The following is a 26,412-nucleotide window of genomic DNA, read 5'->3' as shown; positions in this document are numbered from 1 at the left end:
GAGCCACTCTCTCCTTGGACAGGCACAGAGGCACCAGACTCAAGCTCTCCAGTGTGGTCACGCGGTAGACCAGCTTGCTCAGCAAGGCTGTGACATCTCCATCTCTGAAGCTATTCAAAATACAACCGGACAATTCCCTGAGCAACCTGACCTAAATGGATTCAGCTCTCAGCAAAAAGCCGAACTGCATGGCCCTCCAGAGATCCCTGCCAACATAAATTAGCCCATGAAAACACGAAACCAAGCCCAACCTACATTTTCGTCAGCAGATGGCAATATCAGCTAAACTCCAGCAGCATAAACAGCCACAAAGGCAACAAAGTAGTGGGGACATAAATCAGGGAGAAGCTGCAGGCGAATGTCACGCCCTGCTTTGCTTCCTGTGTTTTCCTCCAGACGGATCCCAAACAGATCAGCGGAGTGGAAACTCCTCGCTCCCAAACGATTGCAACACCTCTCAGGCCACCTGATGTCAGCAAGTCAGGACCAAACGAAACTCGGCAAGGCAAATTCACCGGCAGTAAAAGCCACTGAAATCAACACTGAGAGCTGATTTTCTGCCGTGCAACCTGAGCCACCCTGCTCGGGGATTATTTTTCTTGCAGCTGTGCCGTAACAGCAGCTAGCCATGCGGCCAAACGCACGTGGGGTCATGACACCAACGCTTTGAAATCGCGGATTGATAACTTTAAGGCAAAAATACGAAGCTTTTGCCTAAGCCAGGATTTTTGAGCCTACTTAGGCATTTCTAAACTATGTGATTAATGCTTCTATGTTATAAAAACCAGCTAGCATACAACAGATGTGGAATATTTCCTTCTGAAGAGGCACAACTTGGCTCCGAAGAAACCGAAGCAGTGCAGTCGCCACTAAACCTTCACTCGCCCGGAAACAAACAGGCCACTGCTGGCGCAGCTCACCCCAGGCGGCAGATCACGAGACCCCGGCAGATCACAAGACCCGACTAAAACAAGAACGATGAGTAGCTCGGATGTCAGCACAGAGTTCCCTCAACACCAAGTGTATTCGCAACCCTAGGGCCCTGGGTGCGCTCCTCACCCCAGGACGTGACTGTGTGGGTGCCCATCAGGGCAAGACACCCATTGGGGTGAGGGACACAGTAGGGTGAGGGACACATCGGGGTGAGGTGCCGATCAGAGTGAGGGATCCATTAGGGTGAGGTGCACATGGGGGTGAGGTGCCCATGGGGGTGTGGTGCACATTGGGGTGTGGTGCACATGGGGGTGTGGTGCACATGGGGGTGTGATGCACTTGGGGTTGAGGTGCACATGGGGGTGAGGTGCCCACCAGAGTGAGGGATCCATTAGGGTGAGGTGCATGCACATTGGGGTGAGGTGCACTTTGGGGTGAGATGCACATAGGGGTGAGGCGCCCATGGGGGTGTGGTGCACATTGGGGCATGGTGCCCATGGGGGTGAGGCGCACATGGGGGTGAGGTGCCCACTAGAGCGAGGGATCCATTAGGGTGAGTTGCACATGGGGGTGAGTTGCACATGGGGGTGAGGTGCCCATGGGGGTGAGGTGCTCATGGGGGTGAGGTGCACATAGGGGAGTGGTGCACACGGGGGTGAGGTGCACATGGGGGTGAGGTGCACATTGGGGTGAGGTGCACTTTGGGGTGAGATGCACATAGGGGTGAGGTGCCCATGGGGACCAGACACCCCATTCCCTCCACTTCTCCTCTCTCACCACCAGCCCTGAGGAGAGCCCTGCGGCTCTAACCCAACACCCAGACCCCCCTCATCACCCCACCAGGGGCCACCAGCAGGGCTCAGGCGTCCAAACCCCCACCTCCCTCCCTCCCTCCCTCCCCGCGGGGCCGGGCTGTGGCGTGAGGCGCGGCCCCTCCCCGCGGCCGGAGCGAGGCGGGCGGTTGGCGGCGGCTCCCGGGCACGGCCCCCCGGCCCCCTCCGCTCCTCCGCCGGGGCAGCGGGCAGCCTCCAGGGGCGGCCCCTTCCGGACCTGCGCGGCTGCCGCCCCTCCCTTCCCATCCCCTCCCCTCCATCTCTCCTCCCCCGCCGCCGTCTTTCTCTTGCCGCTTCCCCCCCCGCTCGCTGCTCTCCCCGCGCCGCCATGGGGAGCCCGCAAGGCTGCCCCGGGCGGGGGCTGCTCCTCTTCGTCCTTCTCCTCCTGCTGCTGTCCCCCGCACAGGTGAGTCCCTGCCGGGGGGCTGGGGGCGGTCAGAGGGGTCGGGTGGCAGGGGGGAGGCTCATGGATAGCGCCCGGCTCCGGCCGGGGAGCGTGAGCAGAAAAGCAGCAGTCCCTCTGCTGCAGCTGGGGATGCCGCTTCGTTATTTATTTCTGTCAGGATTTTGGAGGGATATAGCACACAACATGGTGATGAGGCGTGCCCAGGGGTGAGAAGCTGCCACACAGAGCTTGTGGTGACAGCAGGAGGGATAGCGAGCTCGGGGAAGGTGCAACCAGTTCCCCTGAGCCCTGGGTATCCCTGCAGGGGATGTGGCTCTGTGGTCCACACGAAGTTAACCTGGTGAAAGCCTGCACGCCTAATGCAAGAAAGCAAAATCGGGTGGGGGTGTAGGGAAACGAAAAGCTTAGATTCGATTTATTTTTTTTTTTCTCACTATCTGTTACTTACAGCTGACCATTACAGTCAGTGGGCTAAGAGAGGCATTTTAATGTTGTTGTTTGTTTGTTTTTCCCCAAAGTTAAGGAGTCAAATTCAAGGCTCCTGAAACACTTCTTGTTCTCTTACCGACTTCGTAGCATACAGGAGTCCGTCCAGTGCCCTGCGTGCCTTCTGTTTCAGCTGATCCCCGTATAATTATACTAAAACACAGGCTGACAAATTAGTGGTTAAGCAAGGCTGGGAGCTTGTTTCCCATCAGACGCTGGGATCCCAGGCTGTGGAGTCAAATTAGCGTGAACGTTTCTGAAATCCTTGCTGGCAGATGGTAGTGGGAGGTTGTGCTGGGTCTCAGCCTGGTGGCCTGCAGTTGTGTGTGTGTGTGTGGTGTTGTTACCTGGCCTGTGGTACAAAGGTCTGAAACGCCTTTGTGGAGGAACTTGCTCGTCAGGGGCTGCAACGTAACAAGCCTTACGGCCTCGCTCTGGAGCTGCTCCCTGGAAAATCCGGCGTGACTCGTTCATGATCTGCCTGGGTGGAAAGCGAGGAAGACCTCGCAGAAGGGGAGAGGTGACTGAGGTGAAGGGCAGCAGCCTCAGCAGTCCGTCTGGGTGTGGTGCAGTGTTACTGCTGCTCCTCGGCAGGGCACGGCAGGTACTTTGGTGCAGGTGGCCGTGGTTGCAGGCAGCTGCTGGTTAGGGGCCTCGTGCTTTCCGATCGTGCTTGCAGAAGTGCATCTGTCTATTCCTCCAGTAAAAGCAAATTGCTGTCAGCTAACACCAGCTTGCTCCCACAGATCACCACAATTATCACCATTTTTATCGCTTTCTCTTTCTACTTGAGCTGAACTTTCCTGTGAGCTCACCTGAGTACAGGTGATGTGCTTGGATAACTCCAGAGCTAGGATTTGCTTTGCCTGACCAGGAGCACCTAATGATTTTGCCTTTCAGAAGGGAGCAGTCTCTTAACCTGTGGCCAGAGGAACAGGAGGAACTTAGCTGACAAGGCTTGTCTCTGGGTTCTTTGCTTCTGAACAAGTTATTGGAAGAGACGCAGGGTTTCTTGGAATAGCTTGTCTTGCCATGTAAGATCCCAGATGTACCATGCTGGATGAAGGAAGAGGAAACAGCTGAATCTGATGCTGTTGCCTTTTCTATACATTAGCGATCTTACTTTGGAGGGCCAAACAATGTCCACTTGTCATCTGGTGTTTGGCAGATGACAAGCAGTCTGTGTTGCTGTGCACAGCAGCATCGTTGTTCTTTGTCCACTTCACAGCGACACATTCACTGGTGGTGGCTAATGTTTCTGGAGGCGTCGGAGATTGTTGATTTGTTTCAACATGCCACTGAAGAAACTTGGGCTGAAGGAAATGTGTTTGTGATCTGCTGGGATGCTAGCTTAATTACAAACAAGTGATAACGTCTGGGAACAGGAGAGCTGGAACAGAACCCTTGTCGAACGCTATTGGTAGTCGTGAAATGCTAATACGTGCTTGTGTCCAGGTTTATTAGGGTTCCTGGAGTCCTGGCACGAGGTGAAGCTTCTCTTCAAACACAGTCCTGCCAGAAGCAGGAATTTGCTTTTCAGCTCTGGAAGTACTGGAGGCCAGCGTTTGTGTACTGCAAGGGGGTTTCTGGGCTCTGGGAGGGGGGAGGCAGGAGGGAACAGCTTTAATTTAAAGCCAACTTTCTGTTGCTTGGGGGAATACTTACGGAAATCTCATTTCTCAATATTGAGGATTTAATGTGATCCTCTAAAATACCTGCATTAGAGCCTCGTGGAGTGTCCTGCCTGGTTAAGAAGGGAGCCTGGTTCAACGCAGTTCTCACTGCGTCTTGGGACCAGGAGAACTTTTACCCAGTTAGGTGTAGGGTAACAATTGTTCACCCAGATCTTACCTGGTTTAAAGGCTGATTCCAGAAGCAACGCCTTTTGTTAACTCTGAGTTATTTACAACAACAGTTACTCACCTCTATCTTCTCCTACCCGTGGAGGAATGCTTTTCAGAAGGCGTGGAAAGAACAAAGTACTTGTTTTATTCTCTAACTTACTCCAGCCTTTACGAGAGGGTTTTGGGGGGAGAGCTTTCAGCTCTATCTTATCAGTGATGATGGTGTAAGTTATTTAGTGACTTGGAAGTATCTGTGGGCACTGAACACCAGGAGACCAGCCCTTTCCTGTGCTTTGTGGCTGACTCAGGGACGAGCATGCTGGTAACTTGCTAATACCTGAGAGCTACGGTGATGTCATTTGAAGATAACAGTCAGAAGTTTTGGTTGTTTTGTTCATCCTTGCTAACTGGCTGGGTTTGACCACGCTAAATCAAGAGGCTTATTGATTCAGGGAACAAATTCAAACTTTTATTAGTGAGATCCTGCTAGATCACAGCATGAGAATTTAATCTTAAATTGTCACTGAAATCCAATGGCTAGTGTTAACACTGAAATAAAACAAAGTATTTTAACTTGCAGTCCTAGGTCTAAGTGATCTTCTAGTAGTTAAGAGTAACTGACCTGTTCACACACTCTAAACAAGCTGAAAGTTTGAGAGAAACATGTTATTTATTTTTTTTTCTGTTTGAGGTTTATCCATGTCAGACTTGAATAATGGGGCTCTAAATTTTTGTTCAAATTTTTACAAGTGTAAACTGACCCTGATAAGCCAGAATACCTCATCTTGATTTATTTTCTTGTGAAATAGCTGAATACTTCATTGTGTGTGACCAGCCTTGTTTTGTGCAAATACATTTTTAATTTTTTTTTTTGTTCCTCCCTGATGGCAGAAAACCTTGTGGGTGAATTTATAGACAACTCCGTGATAACGTAATACAGCCAGGGTTTTATTTTGTTGTGTCTGTGTAGCTATGTGAAGGTAACGCTTCCTTCGTTATGCAGATAACACTTGTAAAAGCAGCAGAACTTACTAGTCAGCCTGATGGGAGAGCTGAAATTTACCTTCAAGTAAATCTTTCTGTGGAAGCCTTCTACAAGCCTTCATGCAGCACAGAAGGTGTTGTGAGGTATGATCACAAACCAGTCTAGACTAAACATGAAATCCTGCACAAGGTACAAGAAAGACCTAATTCTGGCCTCACTGATGGTGGTAAACAGCTCAAATCTTTGCCCTTTTGTGAGAATAATAGTGAATCTATGCTGCTGCTTGAAGAGATGACTGAGTCATTTATGACATTGGTACAAACACTCGAGTCTTCCTTCCACCAGCAGACATTTGCTGTTGAAACTGGAATATGTAGGTGTAAGGAAGTAAACGGAGATGGTGACTTCAAAGTTTGTTCCTTAGCTTAGACACTGTATATTTACTTCATGCATGGACAAATTCACGGTGTGTTTCTGTAACTGGTATCCAAGTTTTTATGGCAATTTAGCTCTCCAGCTACTGCTGAGTGTTAAACATCCAGTGTTTAAAAGTGCAACCCGAAGGGTTGCTTGCCAGCTTGTACATAAGCAACGGGAACGCTTGACAGCTGGTTACAGGTTCGGCTAGAAGAGATGCTGAAGCAGATGAATGAAGTAGTGATCTGGTACTTAAACTGATTTTTTTGGACCTGGTTTGTAGTGAGTAACATTGAAATGGTCTGTGTTGTCCAGGTTCAGTAAAGGGAAGATGATTCTGACACGTTCAGGTCAATTGATTCAGTCACCTGCTAAACATTCAGTTCCTGATATGCTTTTTAAAGCATCCAGTGCCTAAAAATGCATAAAAGTGCCTGAAAAAGGATGTTGTGGCAGCGTTGTTGTCAGCTGGGGTTGCTCTGGGGCATTATGAACGCAGCCTCTCGGGGCCTCTCTGGTCAGCAAACAGCGTTAGTCACGGTCAGGCACCCAGCGCAGCAGCCTGCCCTTGCTGTATAAGCATATGGTGCCTCCACAGCTGCGGAGTCAAGGTTGTTTGGGAGACTGAAAAATAGGTCAGTTATCTCCGAAACCGTACGGTGCAGCCTGCCCGGGCTTCGGCAAGCTCTCCTCAGAGATGTTTGTGCAGCCTTGTAGTGCTGTGCTTGCACCCCAGGTGCTTCGCAAAACCCTGGCGCCGTTTTCGGGCTCCTGCTATAAATAAGTTGTCGTGGCGTTGCTTCTGAAATGTTTTGATTTTGCAGAATAAATATTTCAGGGTTAAAATCTCCGACATCTCTGTATCAGCGCCGCTGAGCAGAAGCAGAAGGCTTACATTTACAAGCGCTGATGAAGAGCACCCTTTGAGTTCGTCACAATAAATGGCATTTTTGTGGTGAATGCAGAGCTGCCAAGCTCTGCTCCACAATCCTTTACGCTGGTACTTCCTCAAAATCTGCGGGGTGGCTGGGTTTGCAAGAAGGGCTAAAAGGTGGCAGGGAGAACTGAAAGCGTTGTGTTTAAGCAATTTACTTCTCTCCCTCTACACCGACCCGTGCTTTGAGCTGACAGTCTAACTCGCTAATCACATGCACTGACTTGCATGAAGAAACTTTCCTACAGCACCTTTTATTTGATGATGTTTTATTTTATTATTTTTTTTCTTCAGTAACTCTTCTACTTAGACTTAACTGCAGGCAGTGTGCTTGCTGCCAGTCGCTGGGCCGAGAAGGGAGGAAAGCTGGGCTGGAGCTCAGGGTGTTAACATGTGCCATGTCAGCTCATGCTTTGTTTGGGGAATGCTTTCTGTAGTACGTACTCATATTGAAATTGTAAATTATCTAATCTGGACTGTAAGCGGTCCTTGGAGTGGTAACATGCGGCCTCTAAGTAGCTGAAAAATTTGGCAATTGTTCCTTGCAGTTGGTCACTAACATCGTGTTGTGCTAGGTACTTCCACAATCGTGTGTCTGGTATGGAGAATGTGGAGTTGCATCCGGAGACAAGAGATACAACTGTGCTTACGACGGACCACCCATAGCACTACCAAAGGATGGCTATGACTTACTGCAGGTGAGCTGCTTCGGCAGATCTGCTAAAAACTGTTTCTCTTACACCTCAGGAGTTCTGCTGGGCCTGCGTTACGGTTTGGAGCTGTCTCATTCTGACTTGGTCAGAAGGGAAACACAGATTCTGTAGTTTTGCAGGTATAGCTTGTAGTCCCAGCGGTGTGAAGGGGATAGACCACAGTTCCTATTCAGGGATATGAGGTAGCCAAAGCACGTGATCGATGCACTTTCACAAAGAAAGCTTTAAATGCAGGATTTCTTCACTTTCCTGACTGTTTTCCCACTGCTTGGAGCAATCCTTAGTCAGACTGTTTGTTATTAGCACCCTTCTGATTTGTGACATTTGTCAGTTACCTCCTTCATATCTCTAAAAGGCAAGGCTAAAACTGTAATTTTGCTCCGATAATCATTCCCAACCCATTTCTTAATTAGGAAAGTAATAACAGACACCAGTCATTCAGATGGAGCAGATCTGGGCAAAGAGCTGAAGTTTCTTTAGCTGTGCCTGGTATGAGACCATGTGTCTGTATCTGCTCCTTAGCTGCCAAAGTGAACAAACCCAAAGTTTAAGATCAAGCTTCTGGACTGGAGGTACAGCACAGGATGGTGTTGCCAGAGCTGTTTTCTGGCAGATGGTAGTTCCAAGCCTTAAAGTGTGGAACAGCTATAAAATTAAATGATGGTTTGGCTGGCAGCAGCGATGACTTCAGTATGCAGGTGAGCTGACTGGTGTGTTGCACTGCTTCACAAGTCTTAATGGACGATTCTTGCATGTTGCTAGGAGTTACACTAGTGTTAAAATAAACGCATCTCTTTTCCATAAACTGGGCTTGAAATAGCTCTTCCAGGTGATCAGTGACTTCGGTTAGTGGCTTGCCTTTTGGGACTTACCTCCTGGATAGCAGCAGATTCTGTGCTAAAGGATAAGCTGCAGGAATACTTTCAACTTGGATAAACAAGTGTTGTCCACTTGCTAATAGGCTCTGAAATACTATTATAATTCTATATATAGACCCTGGTGACTAAAGATCATCTGAGAGAGCTTTTTAAAGGAAGCGACGCCCTGAATAATGCAAGTGGTTCTTCTCTCCCTATTTCCCAATGTATCTCGCTGTCTAAACTGATTATTTCTTTCATGCTTCTCCCACACCAGCAACTATTTTCTGAAACATGGTGAAATAGAACCCTCAACTGTGAAGAGTTTTTAATCTTAAAAGTGCTTTTTCCTCCTCCCCCTGCACTGATCTCAATGTTTGTTTTTATTGAAGGAACTCTGTCCGGGTTTATATTTTGGCAATGTTAGTACCTGCTGCGATGTCCTTCAGCTTCAGACTTTGAAAAACAACTTGCAGCTGCCTCTGCAGTTTCTTTCCAGGTATGCTAACGAACGGCTAAGCAACTGGAGCTTCTTTAACATCAGCAAGCCACTTCTGTTGACTTAAGCTGTAGAAGATGTGGTGTTTCATTTAAAGGCATATTGGAGTGAGCTCTTGTAAAAACTTCTATCAAGAGACTTTAACTCCACTAAAACAACTGCTTGCAGTCTGGATTGAGTTAGTTGGTTGAATAAACAGCAGCACAGCTTGTCTTGAGCTTCTGCATTTGTAAGGAGTCTTCAGAAGAGAGTGACAAAGTGTACTGTTTGATCTTCCTGGTAGCAGCACTTGTTTTCATTCAACTCCCAGTTGACTTATGCCCCAAATAGCGGATGCAAGCATATAGAATCTTACTAGTGAGTAATGTTCATACTTTTGCCTGGAGAGTATTAAATGATTTTAAGTGCTAATTAACGTATGGATAATTTTGTACATATTTATATATATATTAATATACATTTTAGATACAGATCTTAAATACTTTGTCACTGAACAGACTGTTTACACCTGGGGAGGTCAAATCTGATGTCTCATCTTTACCTCTTAATCTGATTGCTGCTCACTGACTTTCCTACCCAGGTGTCCCTCCTGTTTCTACAACTTGATTAACCTCTTCTGTGAGCTGACTTGCAGTCCAAATCAGTCTGAGTTTTTGAATGTTACAAGCACTATGCCTTATTATGACCCAGTTTCAAAAGAGAACAAAAGCAGCATTACAGAGCTGCAGTACTTCATTGGAGAAAGCTTTGCAAATGGTGAGTGAATGATGTGATACTTTACTTAGACCTTTATCAAGGTAACAAGCTATGCTTCTTCTGGAAGAATTGGGAGGGGGACAGGAGACAACTCTGAATTGTCTTTTGAAGTGCAAGGCATCAAAGAGATGCCAGTAATTCCCACTCAAAATTGTTAGAATGCTGACTTCTGTGTAGGTAGGAGATTTATGCTGACACATAATGGTGTTTTTGAAGATTCTTATGTATAGATTTTCAGTGTCAGTGTCTACTAGCTGTTAACCCTGATGACGTTATCTTCAGAAACAGAAAGTTGTTTCTAAGTGAATTTCGAAAGCCTATTAAATATTGAAACTGCCTAGTGAGAACGGTAGTCGAGTTCATACATAGTGCATTTTCTCACTTCTGAGGCACTCATTCTTCCTGAAATGAACTATTTGAGTCCAGTGCAGAAAACCAAATATTTCTTTTTCCAAAAAATAAGAAGTTCAGGTTGTAATGGTTTTATAGCAAGCTTAAAGCATTAATTCAGTCCTTGAGCATTTTGTATAGTAACCCATAACCAAGTTATGAGACACTTGAAAGTCACTTAGTGGCCTACAGGTCAAAAGTGCCTTCAATATCATTGAAGTTACAACTTCTTCTGAAAGAGTAACTTGATATTAGGTTCCGTTCCTTCTAACAAGAAAGCAAGTTCTAGTGTAATGCAGGTTCTGCTGGCCTACGAAGCCTAAGATAGCCATAACAAAACACTACAGCGTTTATTAAATAAAACTGAAAGCATTACTTCACTATCTTAAGGTGTTCATCTTGAAAGCTTTAAGCACTTTTTTTAAACTTGGTGGGTCTTTACTTTTTCCCAAAATCGTAATGCTCACTCAAATTCTAATGTTGGTTTAATGATTTCTGTCTTCATTCTTTCTAGCCATGTATAATGCCTGCAAGGATGTTGAGGCTCCATCAAGTAATGTTAAGGCCTTGGGGCTGCTGTGTGGTAAGGAAGTCAAGGACTGCAATGCTACCAACTGGATTGAGTACATGTTTAGCAAGGACAATGGGCAAACTCCCTTCAGCATTATTCCTATCTTTTCAGGTAAAAAAAAAATAATAATAATAATAATGGGGGATAGTCCTTGCTTATCAAGCTTCTGTCAGGGGCTAAATACAGTAGAAAATACACTAACTTTTTAAACAGTTGCCCAGCAATGACTGTATGCAGTCAGAGGCTTTCAAAGCATTGTAATCTAAACTGATAATCTTGTTTTGTATGTTTTTTTGTTTGTTTGTTTGAAAGTTGTACTTTACACTTGTTTTCTATTCAGCTTCTTGCTATAGATGCTTAAAACTCATTAAGGGATGTGACCGGTCTTAGGAAACTGAATAGTTTGTATTCTTTGGGGAACTAGGGCAATGTCCTGATCCTCTAGGATTTTTGTAAGGAAACTGTTACATGCTTCAGAGTCTGAACAGGTGGGGGCAGAGGGTGTCACAATTTATATGTATTCCTATGACCTATAGCAACAAGGTTAACAGGTTGAAGTGTTTTTAAAACATGACTACTAGCGAGTAGACAACTTGAAGTAGCTGCTATGCCTGCTGTGGAAGATAGCAATGGTTTTATTCTTCTGCAGGACTGAGAAAAGCCACTGTGTGTAAAGAGGACTTCAGTGTAAAGGGTTCATTCGTTACACTGTGAAGCTTGTCTTGTGAAGGTGTGAAATCTACCTGGTAGTAAACTGGCTCTGCAATGTGTTGTTTGCTTGTCATAGATGTTCCCGTCCATGGAATGAATCCTATGAACAATGCTACCAAAGGCTGTAATGAGTCTGTGGATGATTCAACAGGACCATGCAGCTGTCAAGACTGTTCAATTGTTTGTGGTCCAAAACCTCAACCCCCTCCATTACCTGCTCCTTGGCTTTTGTTTGGTTTGGATGCTATATACGTCATCATGTGGATCTCCTACATGGGATTTCTACTTATATTTTTTATGCTTGTTTTTGGCATCTGGTGTTACAGGTAAAGCATCTAAAATATTCAGCTCTGAAAAGTAACTTGCCTTTTCCCAGACATTTTCCTTCTAGGATCACCCAGCCAGAAGTCATGTTCTGTGACAGATGCTTGAAATTGCAAGGGCTGTTTTAACTCATAAAAGCATGTTGTAGAAAGTGAGGGCAGAAGTCCATTTAGCTGATGCAAAACTGGAGTGAGCTAGAAAATTCTAGTGATGGAGAGGCCTGTTTACCACATGCAGTGTTTCATAGAGTTGTTTAGGTTGGAATAGATCTCTAAGATCAAGTCCAACCTAGCACTGTCAAGTCTAACACTAAGCCATGCCCTAAACCCCACATCTACATGTCTTTTGAATATATAGCCAGGGATGGTGACTCAGCCAGCTCCCTGGGCAGCCTGCTCCAATGCTTCAAAACCCTTTCCATGAAGAAATCTGTGCAGCTTAAACCTCCATTAGTGCTGGCTATTGTTAGATGTGAAAGTAAGTTGTGTGCAACGTGCTGTACTTTCTCAGGATATGTTGTTGGGAAAAGAATCCCTGAAAGCTTCTTTAAGATAACGAAGCTGTAAGAATTCAACTCGTGATTGCTGGGAAGGAGTGATATCTAGTATTGGTGGCCATGTGCGAACACAGCAGACTAACAGTAATGTATGTTTAGACTAACTCTTGTAACAAAACAATCACTGCCCTATTGCAAATTGTCATGACTACTCCTGTCTTTCTATTCCAAAAATGCCAAACAAAGTGAGCTTCCAAAGATAACAACAGCGTTTTGTAAAGTAATGCACAGCAAGCAAGCTTCTCCGTGCTATACAATGCTCATTAGTAAAGAACACAATCTAGTATAGCTATAAATGTTTTGGAGTGGTTGCACTAGCCATCCTGAGCATTGGAAACCTATTAATATTTCTTAGTAGCGTTTTCTAGAGCCACCTAGTATCCTTGGGCAGAGTAGTGCTTTTCAATTATGACCCAGAAACCAAAATTGCTTTGTAACAAGTTGGATCTGGGCAGGGAGAGTGGGTACAAAAAACTCATGCCATGCTCAGCAGCCTTGTCTAGCAATCTCGTTGAGCAACATGTATAATAAACTAAACAAAACGGTGAGGGTGTCCAAGCTGTGTGGTTCATAGCTGAAAACACCCCTCTAATTAGGAGGTCTGTTGACGAGATTAATATGAGGAGGCTTTAAAACTTATCTGCCCTAGGTATTGGGAATGTATATGCAGTATAGGTCTGTTGTAAGAGTTGAGTGCTGTAACTTGTCTGTCTTCACAACAAAAACCAGCTTTATCTCTCTTGCCTTGCTGTGCCATTTCTTTAGCCCAAATACACGTAACTTAGGGCCTTTGACTAATGACATCAAATATTTCTAACGCAGGTGTCTTACTAATGCTACTGCATTAAGTTATGATCTGTTTAAGGAGGTTCTCTGTGCTGTTATAAACTTCTATAGGGAACACGTTGATCCAAGCTGGAAAAATTTAAGAAATCTGACAAGTCCATGAGTTGTTCCAAAGGATTGAAGAAGCTGGAGATCGCTGTCCTTCAGTGGATGGCGACAGGAGGCAAAAGATGCCTACCCATTCTGGAGGAGTCAAACCAAGAATTCTTTACTAGCATTGGTCTCTAGTCTTTTTGTGAGGGACTGTGGTAACAGAGCCTTTTCTTTCACAGGAGGCGGCACTTTGTCTCGGAGTACACACCGATTGACAGCAATATAGCCTTTTCCGTGAACTCTCACCGCGATGATGGTACGTCTTGTGTAAGGGCAACAGATCTGTTAGCCTTGGCTTACATGCATCTGGTTCCTGCGGGGACACTTCAGAACTTCAGCTTTGCTAGCCCATATAATCCATTGTTACAGTGCTCTATTGCAGTCTTTTGGCTAGTTATCTCTCTCGGTGTAGAATAGTGCTTAACCCTCTTTTGCTGGTTGCTGAAAGCCCTGGCTGCACTTCCCCTGCCGTCAAAGAACTGTAGATGAGCTACCTCAGCTGCTACATACAAGCTTATGTATTTTAATGGTCGTGCATCTTCTAGATGCTTCCTGACTTTTCTTGCTGTGACTGCTCTCAAAGACCTTCCCGCATCAGAAGGGGCAGTATAGGTACAAACTGGCCCCTGCCCTTTGATCGCAAAGATTACTCCCTGGATCTGATTGTCAGCGTAGCCACTAGCTTTGTAGTGAGCATCAGGAGCAGAGTAAAACTCCAACCTTGTTAGCGTGCTGCAAGAAAACGTTGTTTAAACTGACTGAAACATTCCCTGCTTACTTTTTCTAACAGGGAAAATCACTTGTGGTGAGAGGCTTGGTGAAAGGTTTGAGAACGGCCTGAGGATGACGTTTACATCATGGGGTGCTTTCTGTGTCAGAAATCCACGTCCCGTTATTCTCTTCTCTGTGGTCTTCATTGCTATGTGCTGTTCAGGCTTTGTGTATATTAAAGCAACTACAAACCCTGTAGATCTCTGGTCAGCTCCAAGCAGCCAAGCCCGCAAAGAGAAGGAGTACTTTGACAAACACTTCGGGCCTTTCTTTCGATCTGAACAACTTATTATTCAAGCGCCAAACAGCCAGCCAGACATCTATTCGCCTTACCCATCAGGAGCAGATGTGCCTTTTGGACCTCCACTCACCAAAGAAATTCTCCATCAGGTAACTGAGACTTCCCAAGAGCAAAGAGCCAAGCATTGCTAGCTGGTATAACGACGGGGAGTTGGCTTCCATCTGTAAGGTGATGCGTCTATTCAAGCAATCGTTAGTCATTACGAGGTATATCAAAACCCCTACTATAAAATCCTTATAGTAGGATTCTTACTGTGAAGCCTCTTTCTGAAAACCTTATCTTGACCTCTTCTGGTGGACTTGCAAGCCGAGTCCCAAGGAAGTTTACTGTGAACACCTAAATAAAGTGACTTAGTCATGCACTCCTGTTGATTGTGCCATTGTCTGGAAATTTCTAGGAACATACTATGTACTTATTTCTGTCTTGCAAGGAAAATGCTTTCTTGTGCTACTCTAATGTTAATTTCTTTTCTTTTTTTAGGTTTTAGATTTGCAGGATGCTATTGTAAACATAACTGCATCTTTTGACAATGAGACTGTAACGCTGAAAGACATTTGCCTGGCTCCTCTTGCTCCCTACAACAACAACTGCACTATACTGAGTGTACTCAACTACTTTCAGAACAGTCATTCTGTCCTAGATCATACCGTTGGGGACGAGTTCTTTGTTTATGCTGACTACCACACTCACTTCTTATACTGTGTTAGGTAAGCAGTACTATTACTTGTTCTTTAAATGGTAGGCAAGCTGGACTTTTGCTGACAAAACTATCTAGGAGGGATGGACTCCTTGCATTTTTACCACTTTTTCAATCCACAGTACTATGTGAAGTTGCAGATTATCGTAGTGTGTTTGTCTTACTACTTCAGTACTCAGTGCTTCAGCAGGAGTTGTTTTAATCAGGTTTCAGGTTAATTTTGATTTGGTGCAGACACTGGCTGTGGTTTGCTTTGAGCACGTTTCATATGCTTTGAGTAATAGAGGGCAATATATCACTAGCAGTTTAATATCGTTTCAGATTGGTCAGTAATAACAGAACAGCTTTTTACTTTGTTTTTTGTCTGGTGTTGCTGTGCTGAAGTTGTCAAGCATAAGCTGAGAATTATTGCTGATTATCTCTTCAGGGCTCCAGCATCACTGAATGACACAAGCATGCTTCATGATCCCTGCCTAGGAACGTTTGGTGGACCTGTCTTTCCGTGGCTGGTGTTGGGAGGATATGATGGTAGGTGGCAAAACAGTGTTACGGTCTAAGTCTTGAGAGTACTGAGTTGTTTGTTCTCTCTGGTGCTAAAGTTGCATTCTTGTTTAACAAGGCTGTTTAAACGCACTCCAGATAAAGTTGACTTTAAAAACTTCCAGTAAGTAAGGGTGTTTTAACTAATTGGTCAGTTGACCAGTGCTGAAAATGAAGACAGACAACTTCAGAAGTCCCAAATGCAAGCAGCCTGTTACATGCTTGTCAAGTGTGCTCCTGTAAGTGTTCTGTCTTACATGAAGCTTGAGCCTGCTAAAGGATCTCTAGTTTCTGGGGACTAGGGAAAGGTGTGAAGTATCTCAAGCTGATGTGCTGGGATGTGCACGTATCTTGGTTTTGAGACAGAATATTTTTTTTCACCCGTCTGAAAAAGCAGTTAAGGCCAGATAAAGGTGTTCACAAAGGAAACCCTTCCATAGTTATTCTAAGCCAGAATTTTGTTTAAGCAACTTATCCAATCAAACAGCATGATGGGTACGTGTACGTCAAACAAATGTTCTAGAACAGCCATTGAAGGCAAGTGTTTGATTAACTTTAGATTTTTCTGCTTGCTCTGACTAAAAGATGAGTACACAAGGCTACAATGTTAGGAAGCCACGTCCTGTTTCTTATTAAGTCATAAGCACTAGTTCTGTGATAGCACCTTGTCTAAGCATGCAACTGTTTAATGTTAGGATACCATGAAAATGATTGATAATGATAACTTCAGAAAATAATCTGAAGTGTTTACCGTTCATTCCTAGTTCAGTAATGTGTTTGAGATTTCAATGTGATTGAACAGATTGTGTTGAATAGAAATGTGGTGTTGGGATTGATTGAATACCCCCTTAAAACTTAATTGTACCTGCCAACACTGGAATGCAAGCTCTGTTTCATAATGCCTGGCATTTTTTTCTTATTCTACAGCGGATAACTATAATAATGCTACAGCTCTTGTTATTACTCTTCCTGTTAACAACTACTACAATGACTCCAGAAAGCTAATGAAAGCCTTGGCATGGGAAAAAGAGTAAGTATGCTTCCTGTATTCTAAAATGCAGACGGTAATTAAAGCAACCTTTAAATATAAATGCATGCAAAACACCTCTGCTGTACTGGCAGTTGCCCTGTATAACTATAGGGACGTTTTGAGAAGCAGCACAACCTGTAAAGGACTGATTGTTACTGGTCACAAGACTCGCTTAATCTGATATAGTTAATTTGCTCTGAGGAGATAAGTTCTGGTCTCATTAGAGACCACGTAGTTGAGTAGTACTTGGTGGTAAGTAGCTACAGAAAACTTGATGCGTTGCTTGTGTTAGAAATAGGCATGCAATTTCAACCTGCTCTACTGTAACCACCAGTGCAAAAATACAGCATTATTCTGAAATTCTTAAATTGTCATTGTCTTAAAAAGCTGTCTCCCAAATAAGGATATAAAAAGCTTTCATTGTCTTCACCATATCAAAGAGCTGCTGTTGCTTTACACAGGCCAACTGCTTTGGCAAATAGTTCAGATGAAACAAACTTCTGTTCTAGAATGTCTGAGGCTAAGTACAAGTGTAACTAGCATCTGCATGTCTCACAAGCATCTCCTTTCATTTAGGGGAGCTGAAGTAAGGGTTAGTAAATTGTTCAAGTGCTGTAAGCGAGCTGTAGTTATATTTCATGTATGTGTTTATAGATCTAGCTTTGAGAAAGACTGCACTTTTTGCTTTGAAATAGCTTATGCAAGATACCTAGTTACCACCTACCTCTGGAGAGAACATGAAAAGTATTTCAGCGTAGTGTATTTCTAGTGCTTGGAGCCAAGTTCTAGGGATGTGTAGCCAGTATCTCAGTATTACAGTTTTAAAAATGAGAAGTGTGCCTTAAAGTGCTGTTTGGCCACAGTGCACACAGATCATTCAAATTTGCCTTCAGCCAGCTTACCAGCCTTTTCTACAAGGTGTTTTATCCTTTAAAGTGTGACATTCTCCTTTCTTTTTAGGTTTATTAACTTCCTGAAGAACTACCGTAATCCAAATTTGACTATATCATTCTCTGCTGAACGGAGTATTGAAGATGAAATTAATCGTGAAAGCAATAGTGATGTCAGCACTGTTTTGATAAGCTATATTGTAATGTTTGTGTACATCTCCATAGCGTTGGGACATATCCGGAGTTGGGGAAGACTGCTGGTATGTTTATAGTTCTTGTTGCTTCTGAACACTGAAGTTAACAGCTTGCTAAGTAGCTTTTGAAGTAGTTTTGCGGAACGCTTACATTCAATCTTGGTGTAAAGCCTTGAGTCCTCTTTTGACTTTGAGCTGGGGGAAACAGTCTTTGTTACATGTGACAATTCAGATGTTGTTCATATCCTCAGCTAGGTCTATTTTCACTCCGTATATGCAATTAACTACAAGTTTTAAGGCTCCAGGTTTAAGTACTGTCTCTTCTGGGGTGGGGGGTGAACAGAAGTAAGTTTCTCACTCCAATCTACATAAGAATGTAGTTTTCTGCCTTTGCTATAGTCTATGCTATGTGGTGGTGCTGGCTTGGTTAACAATTATTACAACTTTTTTTTTTTTTTTTTTTTTTAGGTGGATTCAAAGATCTCCCTGGGTATTGCAGGCATCCTGATTGTACTGAGCTCAGTGGCATGTTCTATCGGCATTTTCAGTTTCTTTGGAATCCCGCTGACACTGATTGTGATAGAAGTCATTCCCTTCTTGGTGCTGGCTATTGGGGTGGACAACATTTTTATTATAGTGCAGACGCTTCAGGTATTTATTTGTTGTGGTTTCCTAACTGTGTATTTCTTGTTTTTTGAAGGCTGTTACTTTGGAGCAAAGTCTTCTGTGCTCTAGTGCTCATCCCAGTCTGAGCAGCTCTTGACTCTCAGGGGACATCTAGTGGTCGTGGAGAGAGCCAAGATTATATGAAATTGCTCAATCCCACTCCATTCACTCCTCCCCCAAAAACGTGGAAACTCCTTGCGCATTCTTAGCTGTCAGTTGATATCAAGCTTGTTTATGATGGCTTCTGGTCCACATACTAAGGACATAAAAATGAATAATTTTAACATCTCTCTTTGGTACTTGCAGAACTCTGCTACTATTTTGATCACTTGTAATTCTAGTGCACTGTGAGCAGTAGTCTTGCAGTAAACTACAAGTTTAACACCAGGAACTTTTGGCACCAATATTTAATGGGTGGGTAATCAGCTTTGTAGTTTAACAGGCTTGATAACACACCAAAAAAAAAAAAACACACCTGGCATTGCTTCTGGTGTGTGTGTGGTTTTGGCTGAAGCATTGAACTTGCTTCAAACCTAACCTAAAATACAGTAGTAAGGCAACAGGGTGGGATTTTCATGCTGTTTTTATATTAGAATCAGTTTATGTAAAATGATGATTTTGGCTGTTTGAATATTTAAAGCAATGTGATTTTTTTTTTTTTTAAATTCCATGATTCCTAATAATTGTTTATCTTAAAACAGAGAGATGAACGCCTTGAGGGTGAAACTCTGGATAAACAGATTGGCAGAGTCTTGGGAGATGTGGCACCTAGTATGTTTCTCTCATCTTTTTCCGAGACTGTGGCATTCTTCTTAGGTAAGACCCTTATCTTCAAATGTTATCGAATTTACATCATACCTGCATATTGTAAGAATAAATGCAAAGCTAAAATATTTAAACAAAGCAAAAGCTCCTTATAGAGGAAGCTTAGCTTAGCTTTTTATTGCTATAATCAGGTTTAACTTGATCTCTGCTGGCACAGGCCAGTGTGGCTCTAAGACCAGCAGAGTGAGGCCATGTTCTGTACTAAGAACTTGACATTCATAATTAATCTCCTTGCTTAAAAGACAGGAGCTTTGAACTATATTTGTAGCAACTAAAATCTGAATTCGATCCTGGGAATGTATCAAATACAAGTATGTTGACTCCTATATTGCTTTCAGTTGTTTTTCCACTGATTAGAAAAAGGTGCCCCAGTGATAAAAATCTATTTGAAGCTCACCCTTCGTGTGTTAGAGGCACCTTTGAAGTGTAAATGAGCCTGCCTTCAAAATGAGCTTGTTTTACTCCTAGTGTAACGTGGGGTTGGCTCTCCAACAGGGGAGGGAGCTTACTTGATTAACAAACTGGTTCGCTTCCTTCAGGGACACTGTCTACCATGCCAGCAGTCCGCACGTTCTCCCTTTTTGCTGGAATGGCTGTACTCATAGATTTTATTCTTCAAGTCACCTGCTTTGTAAGTCTCCTGGGCTTGGATATTAAGCGTCAAGAGGTGAGTACAAATGCATCCCTAACCCCTCCCTGCCTGATAGGGATGGCGTCCTCTGCTGGACTACTAAACCTGGCATACTTTGCAATTCATTTCCAGAGGAATAGACTGGATATTCTGTGTTGTATCAAAGGCAGTGAAGAAACAAGTGGGGTGCAACGTTCTGAGAGCATCTTATTTTTGTTTTTCAAAAACCTGTATTCTCCGTATCTGCTTGAGGACTGGATGAGACCGATAGTGGTATGTACATGCTGTTTGCAGTTGGCAGTCATCTAAACTTGAGCAAGAACGTTGAGCCTGAAGGCTTTATACTGAAAAAAAATATATATCAAACACAATAGAACAAACAAAATTTCTATCATTTCTTTCTTCCAGCATTGGTATTAGAACGAGTCTGTATACTTGCAAGTGCTTGATCTTGGATTGTGCAAGGCCCAAATTTAATAGAGTGGTATTCTTAACAATCAAATCATCTCAGGAGTATGTCAACATGTCATCTCCCACACTGTATGAATCCAGTCTTGCTCTTGCTGGAGAACGATGCCTAATTCAATTAGAGGTTACTGTGCTCTTTTACAGAAGGTGTTTAACATATCTGTAACTGCAGCCTTCTAGGTATAAATCAGCCCTTACCTAGTCAGTCCCCTCTGTGGCCCTAGATTTTACTGTTACTGTAGCACTAAGCCTGGGTAACACACTTCCGCTAGAGCCTTTTTTGCATCATTGTTATTCACTCAGTAAATTATTTCTAGAATGCCATTGCTTGTTGTTTCTGCACAGCTCTCACTCCCCGAATCTGCTTTCTTCGCAGATTGCCTTGTTTGTGGGCGTTCTGTCATTCAGTACAGCAGTTATGCACAACGTAGAGATTGGACTGGATCAGTCTCTTTCGATGCCACACGTAAGTGTTTAAAATCATGACTCTGCTCAGCAACTTGAGGCTGAATGGAAAGCGTGAAATCCTGTTGTGCTTCCTCAACGTTATGTGACAGTAACTGAAAACTTTACCCTTTTAAGGACTCCTATGTAATGGATTACTTAAGCCAGCTCAACAAGTACCTGCACACGGGTCCTCCTGTTTACTTTGTTCTCGAAGAAGGGCACAACTACACCTCTCTGGAAGGGCAGAACATGGTGTGTGGTGGAATGGGATGTAATAATGATTCACTTGTCCAGCAAATCTTCAGTGCTGCAGAAATTAGTAGCTAGTAAGTATTTCATGCTTTTCTCTGTGTGGTTATATGGAAGAGATGTAGCTGACCAGTGTGTTCTGTTGATTTAGCTTAGGTTCAGATGGTGATTGTGCAACTGACGCTGTAGTGTTTGCTTTATACTGTGATTTATGGGAGGGAGGAAGGGGAAAAAGCTGTGGCAATCTTCCTAGAATGAGGCTAAATCCTGTCTGGACTGCTGGGATGTATTGGTGTATTTAGATGTAGAAAGGGGGTTTGGTCCTTGAAAGAATTGGGAATGGTAGGAGGAAGAGCTCGTGAAAATCTCTCAGTATGATTCAACTTCCCTTAGAAATCACTTGCATGCTCAGCTTCTAAACTTGGTGAATAAACTAGCCTAATATTCTGGCAGCTAAGTGAGAAGTGCATCTGGAATACAGTAAACATAACCGAAGAAAGTCTCTTCTAAATTCCCTTCAGTGGAGTTTAGCTTTTTTTTTTTTCCTTCAGCCTGTCTGAAGGAGGAGTCTTGCTTGACAGCAGGCAACAATATCTGAGATGGGATGAGGCACGAAGTGGGCAGGGGAAATGGAAAGCTGATACTGGCAATGGAGCTCAAATACAGGGAAGAAGCTCCCGCTGTTTGCTAGCTGCAGTGTTACACGCAAGACCAGTTCTTGGATGAGGTCCTAGAGCAGGGGACTGCAGGGTGAACTAAGGAGCTTGCACCAGAATGAGTTGAAGTAGAAAGAACTGGCACTGGAGAATCAAGAGATGTGTTCTGGAATTAAATATTAAGTTACTAATGAGCGTGCTGTTTTGTTAGTACAAGGATAGGCTATGCCCCATCATCCTGGATTGATGACTACTTTGACTGGGTGAAGCCACAGTCATCCTGCTGCAGAGTCTACAACACCACCGGACAGTTCTGCAATGCTTCAGGTACTCGCATCCACCTTGTTACCAGGGGATTAGCTTAGCTGAAGTTTCACAGCCAAAACACTCTGCTGTAGTATGAGTCAGGTGAAGAGCTTTCCTTACTGTGAGCAGGAACCTCCTGAGTTGCCCTCTAATTTGCCTGAACTGCTGTTTGAGTGAACTTAAATAATGTACTGGAATGCTGCATGCTCAAGATGGCTTACCTAGACAGCCAATGCAATGACTATTTCAAGAGTAATTTGTTATGAAACTTTAATCTCTGTGCTCTAATGAAATCATCAGCAACTTACTACCCCATTTCTGTTGAAATCCTTGAGTTTGATATAATTCTTCCTCGGTCTGATGTAGATAGTTCAAAAGTAGCTAACGATTGTCTTGTAGATCTTGCCTTAGTAGTAATAAAGGCAAAAACATGACTGCAGATTTAATACAGAATTGTAGGGCTGTTCAGTTGTCTCTTCCTCAAAAATGCTTTTTGAGGAATTATATTCCATATTATTTCAAGTCAGAAGTTAAGACAAAGTGTCTAGTGTTAAGACAAAGAATATTTGATCCTGTAGCCAACGTGATTTCTGTATTGCTGCAGTCACCGATCCATCCTGCACTCGTTGTCGACCACTGACTCAAGAAGGCAAGCAGAGACCACAAGGCCAAGACTTCATGAAATTTTTGCCGATGTTTCTCTCTGACAACCCTAATCCTAAATGTGGCAAAGGGTAAGAGCCGTATTCCCCGTATCTTGCTTAGATCAATGTCAAAGATGCTTCCGCCAGAAGTGTGGCCCTTCTGTGTATGCCTGTCAGGATGACTATCTAATGTTCCTCTAAAATTTGTATAAGCCATCCAAGTCTCACCTGTTTTATAATATTTTCTGAAACAAAACTGAAAACAAATGTATTGCCAAACAAATGGAACAGAAGTTTCCCTCCCTGCTTAAAGAAACAAGTTCTGTAGTCTAGTACAGTGTATCCTATGTAATCTTGAAATACGTTGGTGTCTGAACCCTTGCAGTATCAGCTTTGGAAACTGTTAGAAACAAGGATATATATGTTACAAAGGTAATAAATACGACTGGTGTTCATTGACCTATGACATTCTGATCATACAGAGGACATGCTGCATATAGCTCTGCTGTCAACTTCATAAACAACAAAACTGATGTTGGAGCTACTTATTTTAGTACTTACCATACTGTACTGAAAACATCATCTGATTTTATTGACGCCATGAAAAAAGCTCGATCTATAGCAGACAACATTACTGAAACCATGGGCATCAAAGGGAAGAACTACCGCGTGTTTCCTTACAGGTACACTTAGATCTTTCTTCCTGTTTAACTTGCACAACTGAGAATTACTAGCAAATAACACCTTAGAAACTTGAGTCTTCTGTTTTGTCTAACAGAAGAAAAAATGGTTTTACTAAAAAAAAAAAAAAAAATCTAGGAGGAAAAAAGACTTATGTCCAGTAGTAATTTATCTTTAGGCTGATAACTAACTTGCTGAAGCAGTTACAGCAGTGACAGTAGTGATGTCAAATACTGCTTGCTTAATGCTTGCATGATTATTAATACACTAGAGGCTCTGCATAATAATACACAGACTTTCCACAGTAGTAGCACAACAAAAGTGATTTGGAACTAGCATCCGTGCTGCTGAAATGCTGATCTGCTGGCTTCAGAGAATCCTACCCATCCTTGTGGTCTCATTTCATAACGAATCAGTTCAGACCCTCTGCAGTAGTTACTGCAGATACTACAAGCTTATTCTCAGCACTAGATGACTTCTGTTTATTTCTTGCCTGTAGTTGGACAAAACCGAAACAGCCCAAAATACCGAGGCATTTCACTGTTCAAACATTCACTCTTACTGCACTTTAATACACTTACTAACGCAGAGCTATTACCTATCGGGGGCTGAGTATGGGGGAACTGTTCCGAAGTTCAGACTCACCTTCTAATGGAAATAACCTGTGGCTTTCTGCAGAAACAGCTTTGTTCCTGGATGGCTGGTAGGAGGGCTAACCACAACTTCTGCTCTTTCCACAGTGTATTTTATGTCTTCTATGAACAGTACCTGACGATTGTGGATGATGCTATCTTTAACCTCTGCATCTCCTTGGGATCAATATTTTTGGTGACAACTGTGCTGCTTGGATTTGAAGTATGGGCTGCTGTTCTGGTTTCAATAACTATTGCTATGATAATCGTCAACATGTTTGGAGTGATGTGGCTCTGGGGCATCAGCCTGAACGCAGTTTCACTAGTAAATCTTGTTATGGTGAGTTAACGAGACGTTTGTCTGCTTCTCTTTCCAAGTATTGAACAGTTCAGTGCATCATTCATGACACTGAGTAGTCTTTTTCTACAAAACTGTCAGACACTTGGACAATAGTAGAATTAACTTAGTAATATAGAAAATAGAACTGGTTTGTCAGAATAAAGCTAGTTCAGCTAAGATACAGCAGTTGAAGTGTAAAATAGACGGCATCTGTTCTCTTCTGTGGCAATAGCTGTGTTACTGCTTATGGTAGGTGCCATTGAATGCCCTAGTGAAACGCTGTAGAACTTAGCTACCAGTGGTTAATTTCTGCTAGTGATCAATTTCATCTTTAACACCAAAAAAAAGTCTGCTTAAATTAAGTGTTACATTCAGCTGACCTTATAGTATGAAATCCATGTATATACTCAGAAATCCATATCTATACTCGGTTTTGTTCCAAAGCTATGCTATCGTAGCTAGTGTCTAGAAACTGATTTCAGTGTTGTGTGCTGCATATGCTGTATTGAAGTCAGCTTCCTGCAACACCAAGAAACTTTTGTCCTCTAACTTTTGTCCTCTATTCTGATTCTTGTTTAATCAGATTATCACCAGTCACTTCTAAGCAGACAAAATGCCATTTTTTGCTGCTCAAAAGCCTGTAGTGACAAGTTAATGCTGAACTTGTAACTTGCAATGAAACTTTTCCAGTGAGTGGTAACTGATCACAAGGAGAACTTCCCTAGCCTGTGTAGAGTTCTGAGTAGAGACATTACCATCAAAACGCTGATCTAAATGACACTTTTATGCGTGCTTTCTTTTCCTATCTAGAGCTGTGGTATTGCTGTGGAATTTTGCAGTCACATCACAAGAGCATTCACTATTAGTACTAAGGGCAGTAGAGTAGAGCGTGCAGAAGAAGCTCTGGCTCACGTGGGCAGTTCAGTAAGTATCTTCCTACCGCTGTGGGGGGGGAAAAATGAGTAGCCAAGTTGGAACTCCAGCCTCTATCAATATCCTGCGGTTATGACTGAATTGGATGGCCTCAGGGTGGCCTTGCTTTTGGGGGTGGAGGTTGTGTGCGCTATATGTACTTGGCCACCCAGGAAAGGAACTTTATTGAAATATAAGTTAAATAACAGCTTTCTTTAGCGTATGTATTTATCTGCCTGAAGTCAAAATCAAACTAAATTTGTTTGGCTGTACAAACTGGAGTAGATTTTTAGCATACTGAGCCTGGCCTGTAGTGTCAGGTAGGACTAAAAGAGGAACTTTTCTCTTGAGTAGGTCTAGTAGGCTGGTTTTGGTTCTAAGGTTTAACGGGGAAGCTGGTGTACTGCGTCTAGGAACTTCAAATTACGTAAGCATTTTCAGGAAATGACAAGTAGTTGGAATATGAAACTCTGCTTAAGAAAACTGCATCTTAATTGACAGGTCTTCAGTGGAATCACACTGACGAAATTTGGAGGAATTGTAGTACTGGCTTTTTCCAAATCACAAATCTTCCAGATATTCTACTTCAGGATGTATCTAGCTATGGTTCTTCTGGGGGCAACACATGGACTAATATTTCTTCCGGTTCTGCTTAGTTACATAGGTAAGATCTAAGAGTCTGCTCTAAAATGCACGTAAAACAAAAAAATGCTTAACTGCATGTGCGAAAGCGAGCTCACCTTGCAGTCTGGATGGTCTAAGGGCTGTCCTCCTCCGATTGGGAAATTCAAAGGGTACAAATTCGTAACACCCCCTTGGCAAGTCAAGTACTAAGACGTAAAAGCGATTGTCCTTGCTGCTGCTGGCAGCTTTTGACAGGTGAACACGTATCTGAATGCTCTCCGGCGTTAAGCTGGACCTAGAAAACCAGACTGCGTGTGGTTCTTGACAGCTGCTGACTGATGTGCTGTATCGTTGAGACTTTGCAGTGATGCTCTTTTCTCTTACTCAGGCCCGTCGGTAAATAAAGCTAAAACTCACGCTGCACAGGAGAGGTCCAGACACACAGAACGAGAGAGACTCCTCTACTTCTAGTTTTTAACGGTGTTCAGTGGACTCCGAACTGTGGCCTAGGCCCAACTCTTGCTAAGAACTGAGGCGCAGCAGTGTTCTATGACTATCACTGTAACCACCACTGACTTGACTCCTGCACAGATTCAACTAGAAGATAGCAGCTGCAGCTTTGGACACGGCTTCAAACTCAGGAAATGCTCCGTGTGGCTCATGTAACAGTATTACTAAAAGTAGATGTGTTAAGTTACTAAAACACTTCTGTTTTCAAGAGGTTGCATCTTTCTTCTAGAAACCTAAACCAGCT

General features: G+C 43.3%; 1 protein-coding gene across 1 annotated transcript; it reads left to right on the top strand.

The window, feature by feature from the left end:
* The first annotated feature begins 2,020 nt into the window (after nucleotides 1-2,020).
* NPC1 (NPC intracellular cholesterol transporter 1) lies at nucleotides 2,021-26,184 on the top strand. Its single transcript, XM_082753353.1, has 25 exons — nucleotides 2,021-2,172; nucleotides 7,414-7,536; nucleotides 8,801-8,907; nucleotides 9,488-9,663; nucleotides 10,568-10,735; nucleotides 11,412-11,661; nucleotides 13,334-13,410; nucleotides 13,945-14,315; nucleotides 14,707-14,933; nucleotides 15,351-15,451; nucleotides 16,391-16,493; nucleotides 17,454-17,643; nucleotides 18,046-18,228; nucleotides 18,945-19,059; nucleotides 19,608-19,735; nucleotides 19,832-19,972; nucleotides 20,544-20,633; nucleotides 20,750-20,940; nucleotides 21,731-21,846; nucleotides 22,430-22,559; nucleotides 22,952-23,152; nucleotides 23,891-24,122; nucleotides 24,933-25,046; nucleotides 25,536-25,698; nucleotides 26,047-26,184. The coding sequence occupies exons 1-25, from the start codon at nucleotides 2,095-2,097 to the stop codon at nucleotides 26,127-26,129; spliced, it is 3,858 nt and encodes a 1,285-aa protein (XP_082609479.1). The 5' UTR covers nucleotides 2,021-2,094; the 3' UTR covers nucleotides 26,130-26,184.
* The last annotated feature ends 228 nt before the right edge of the window (nucleotides 26,185-26,412 follow it).

Source organism: Aythya marila (genome assembly GCF_965140915.1).
Source record: "Aythya marila genome assembly, chromosome: 2".
NCBI classification, from domain to species: domain Eukaryota; kingdom Metazoa; phylum Chordata; class Aves; order Anseriformes; family Anatidae; genus Aythya; species Aythya marila.
Note: the sequence above shows the minus strand (reverse complement) of the source record. Positions and strands in the feature narration are given on the sequence as shown.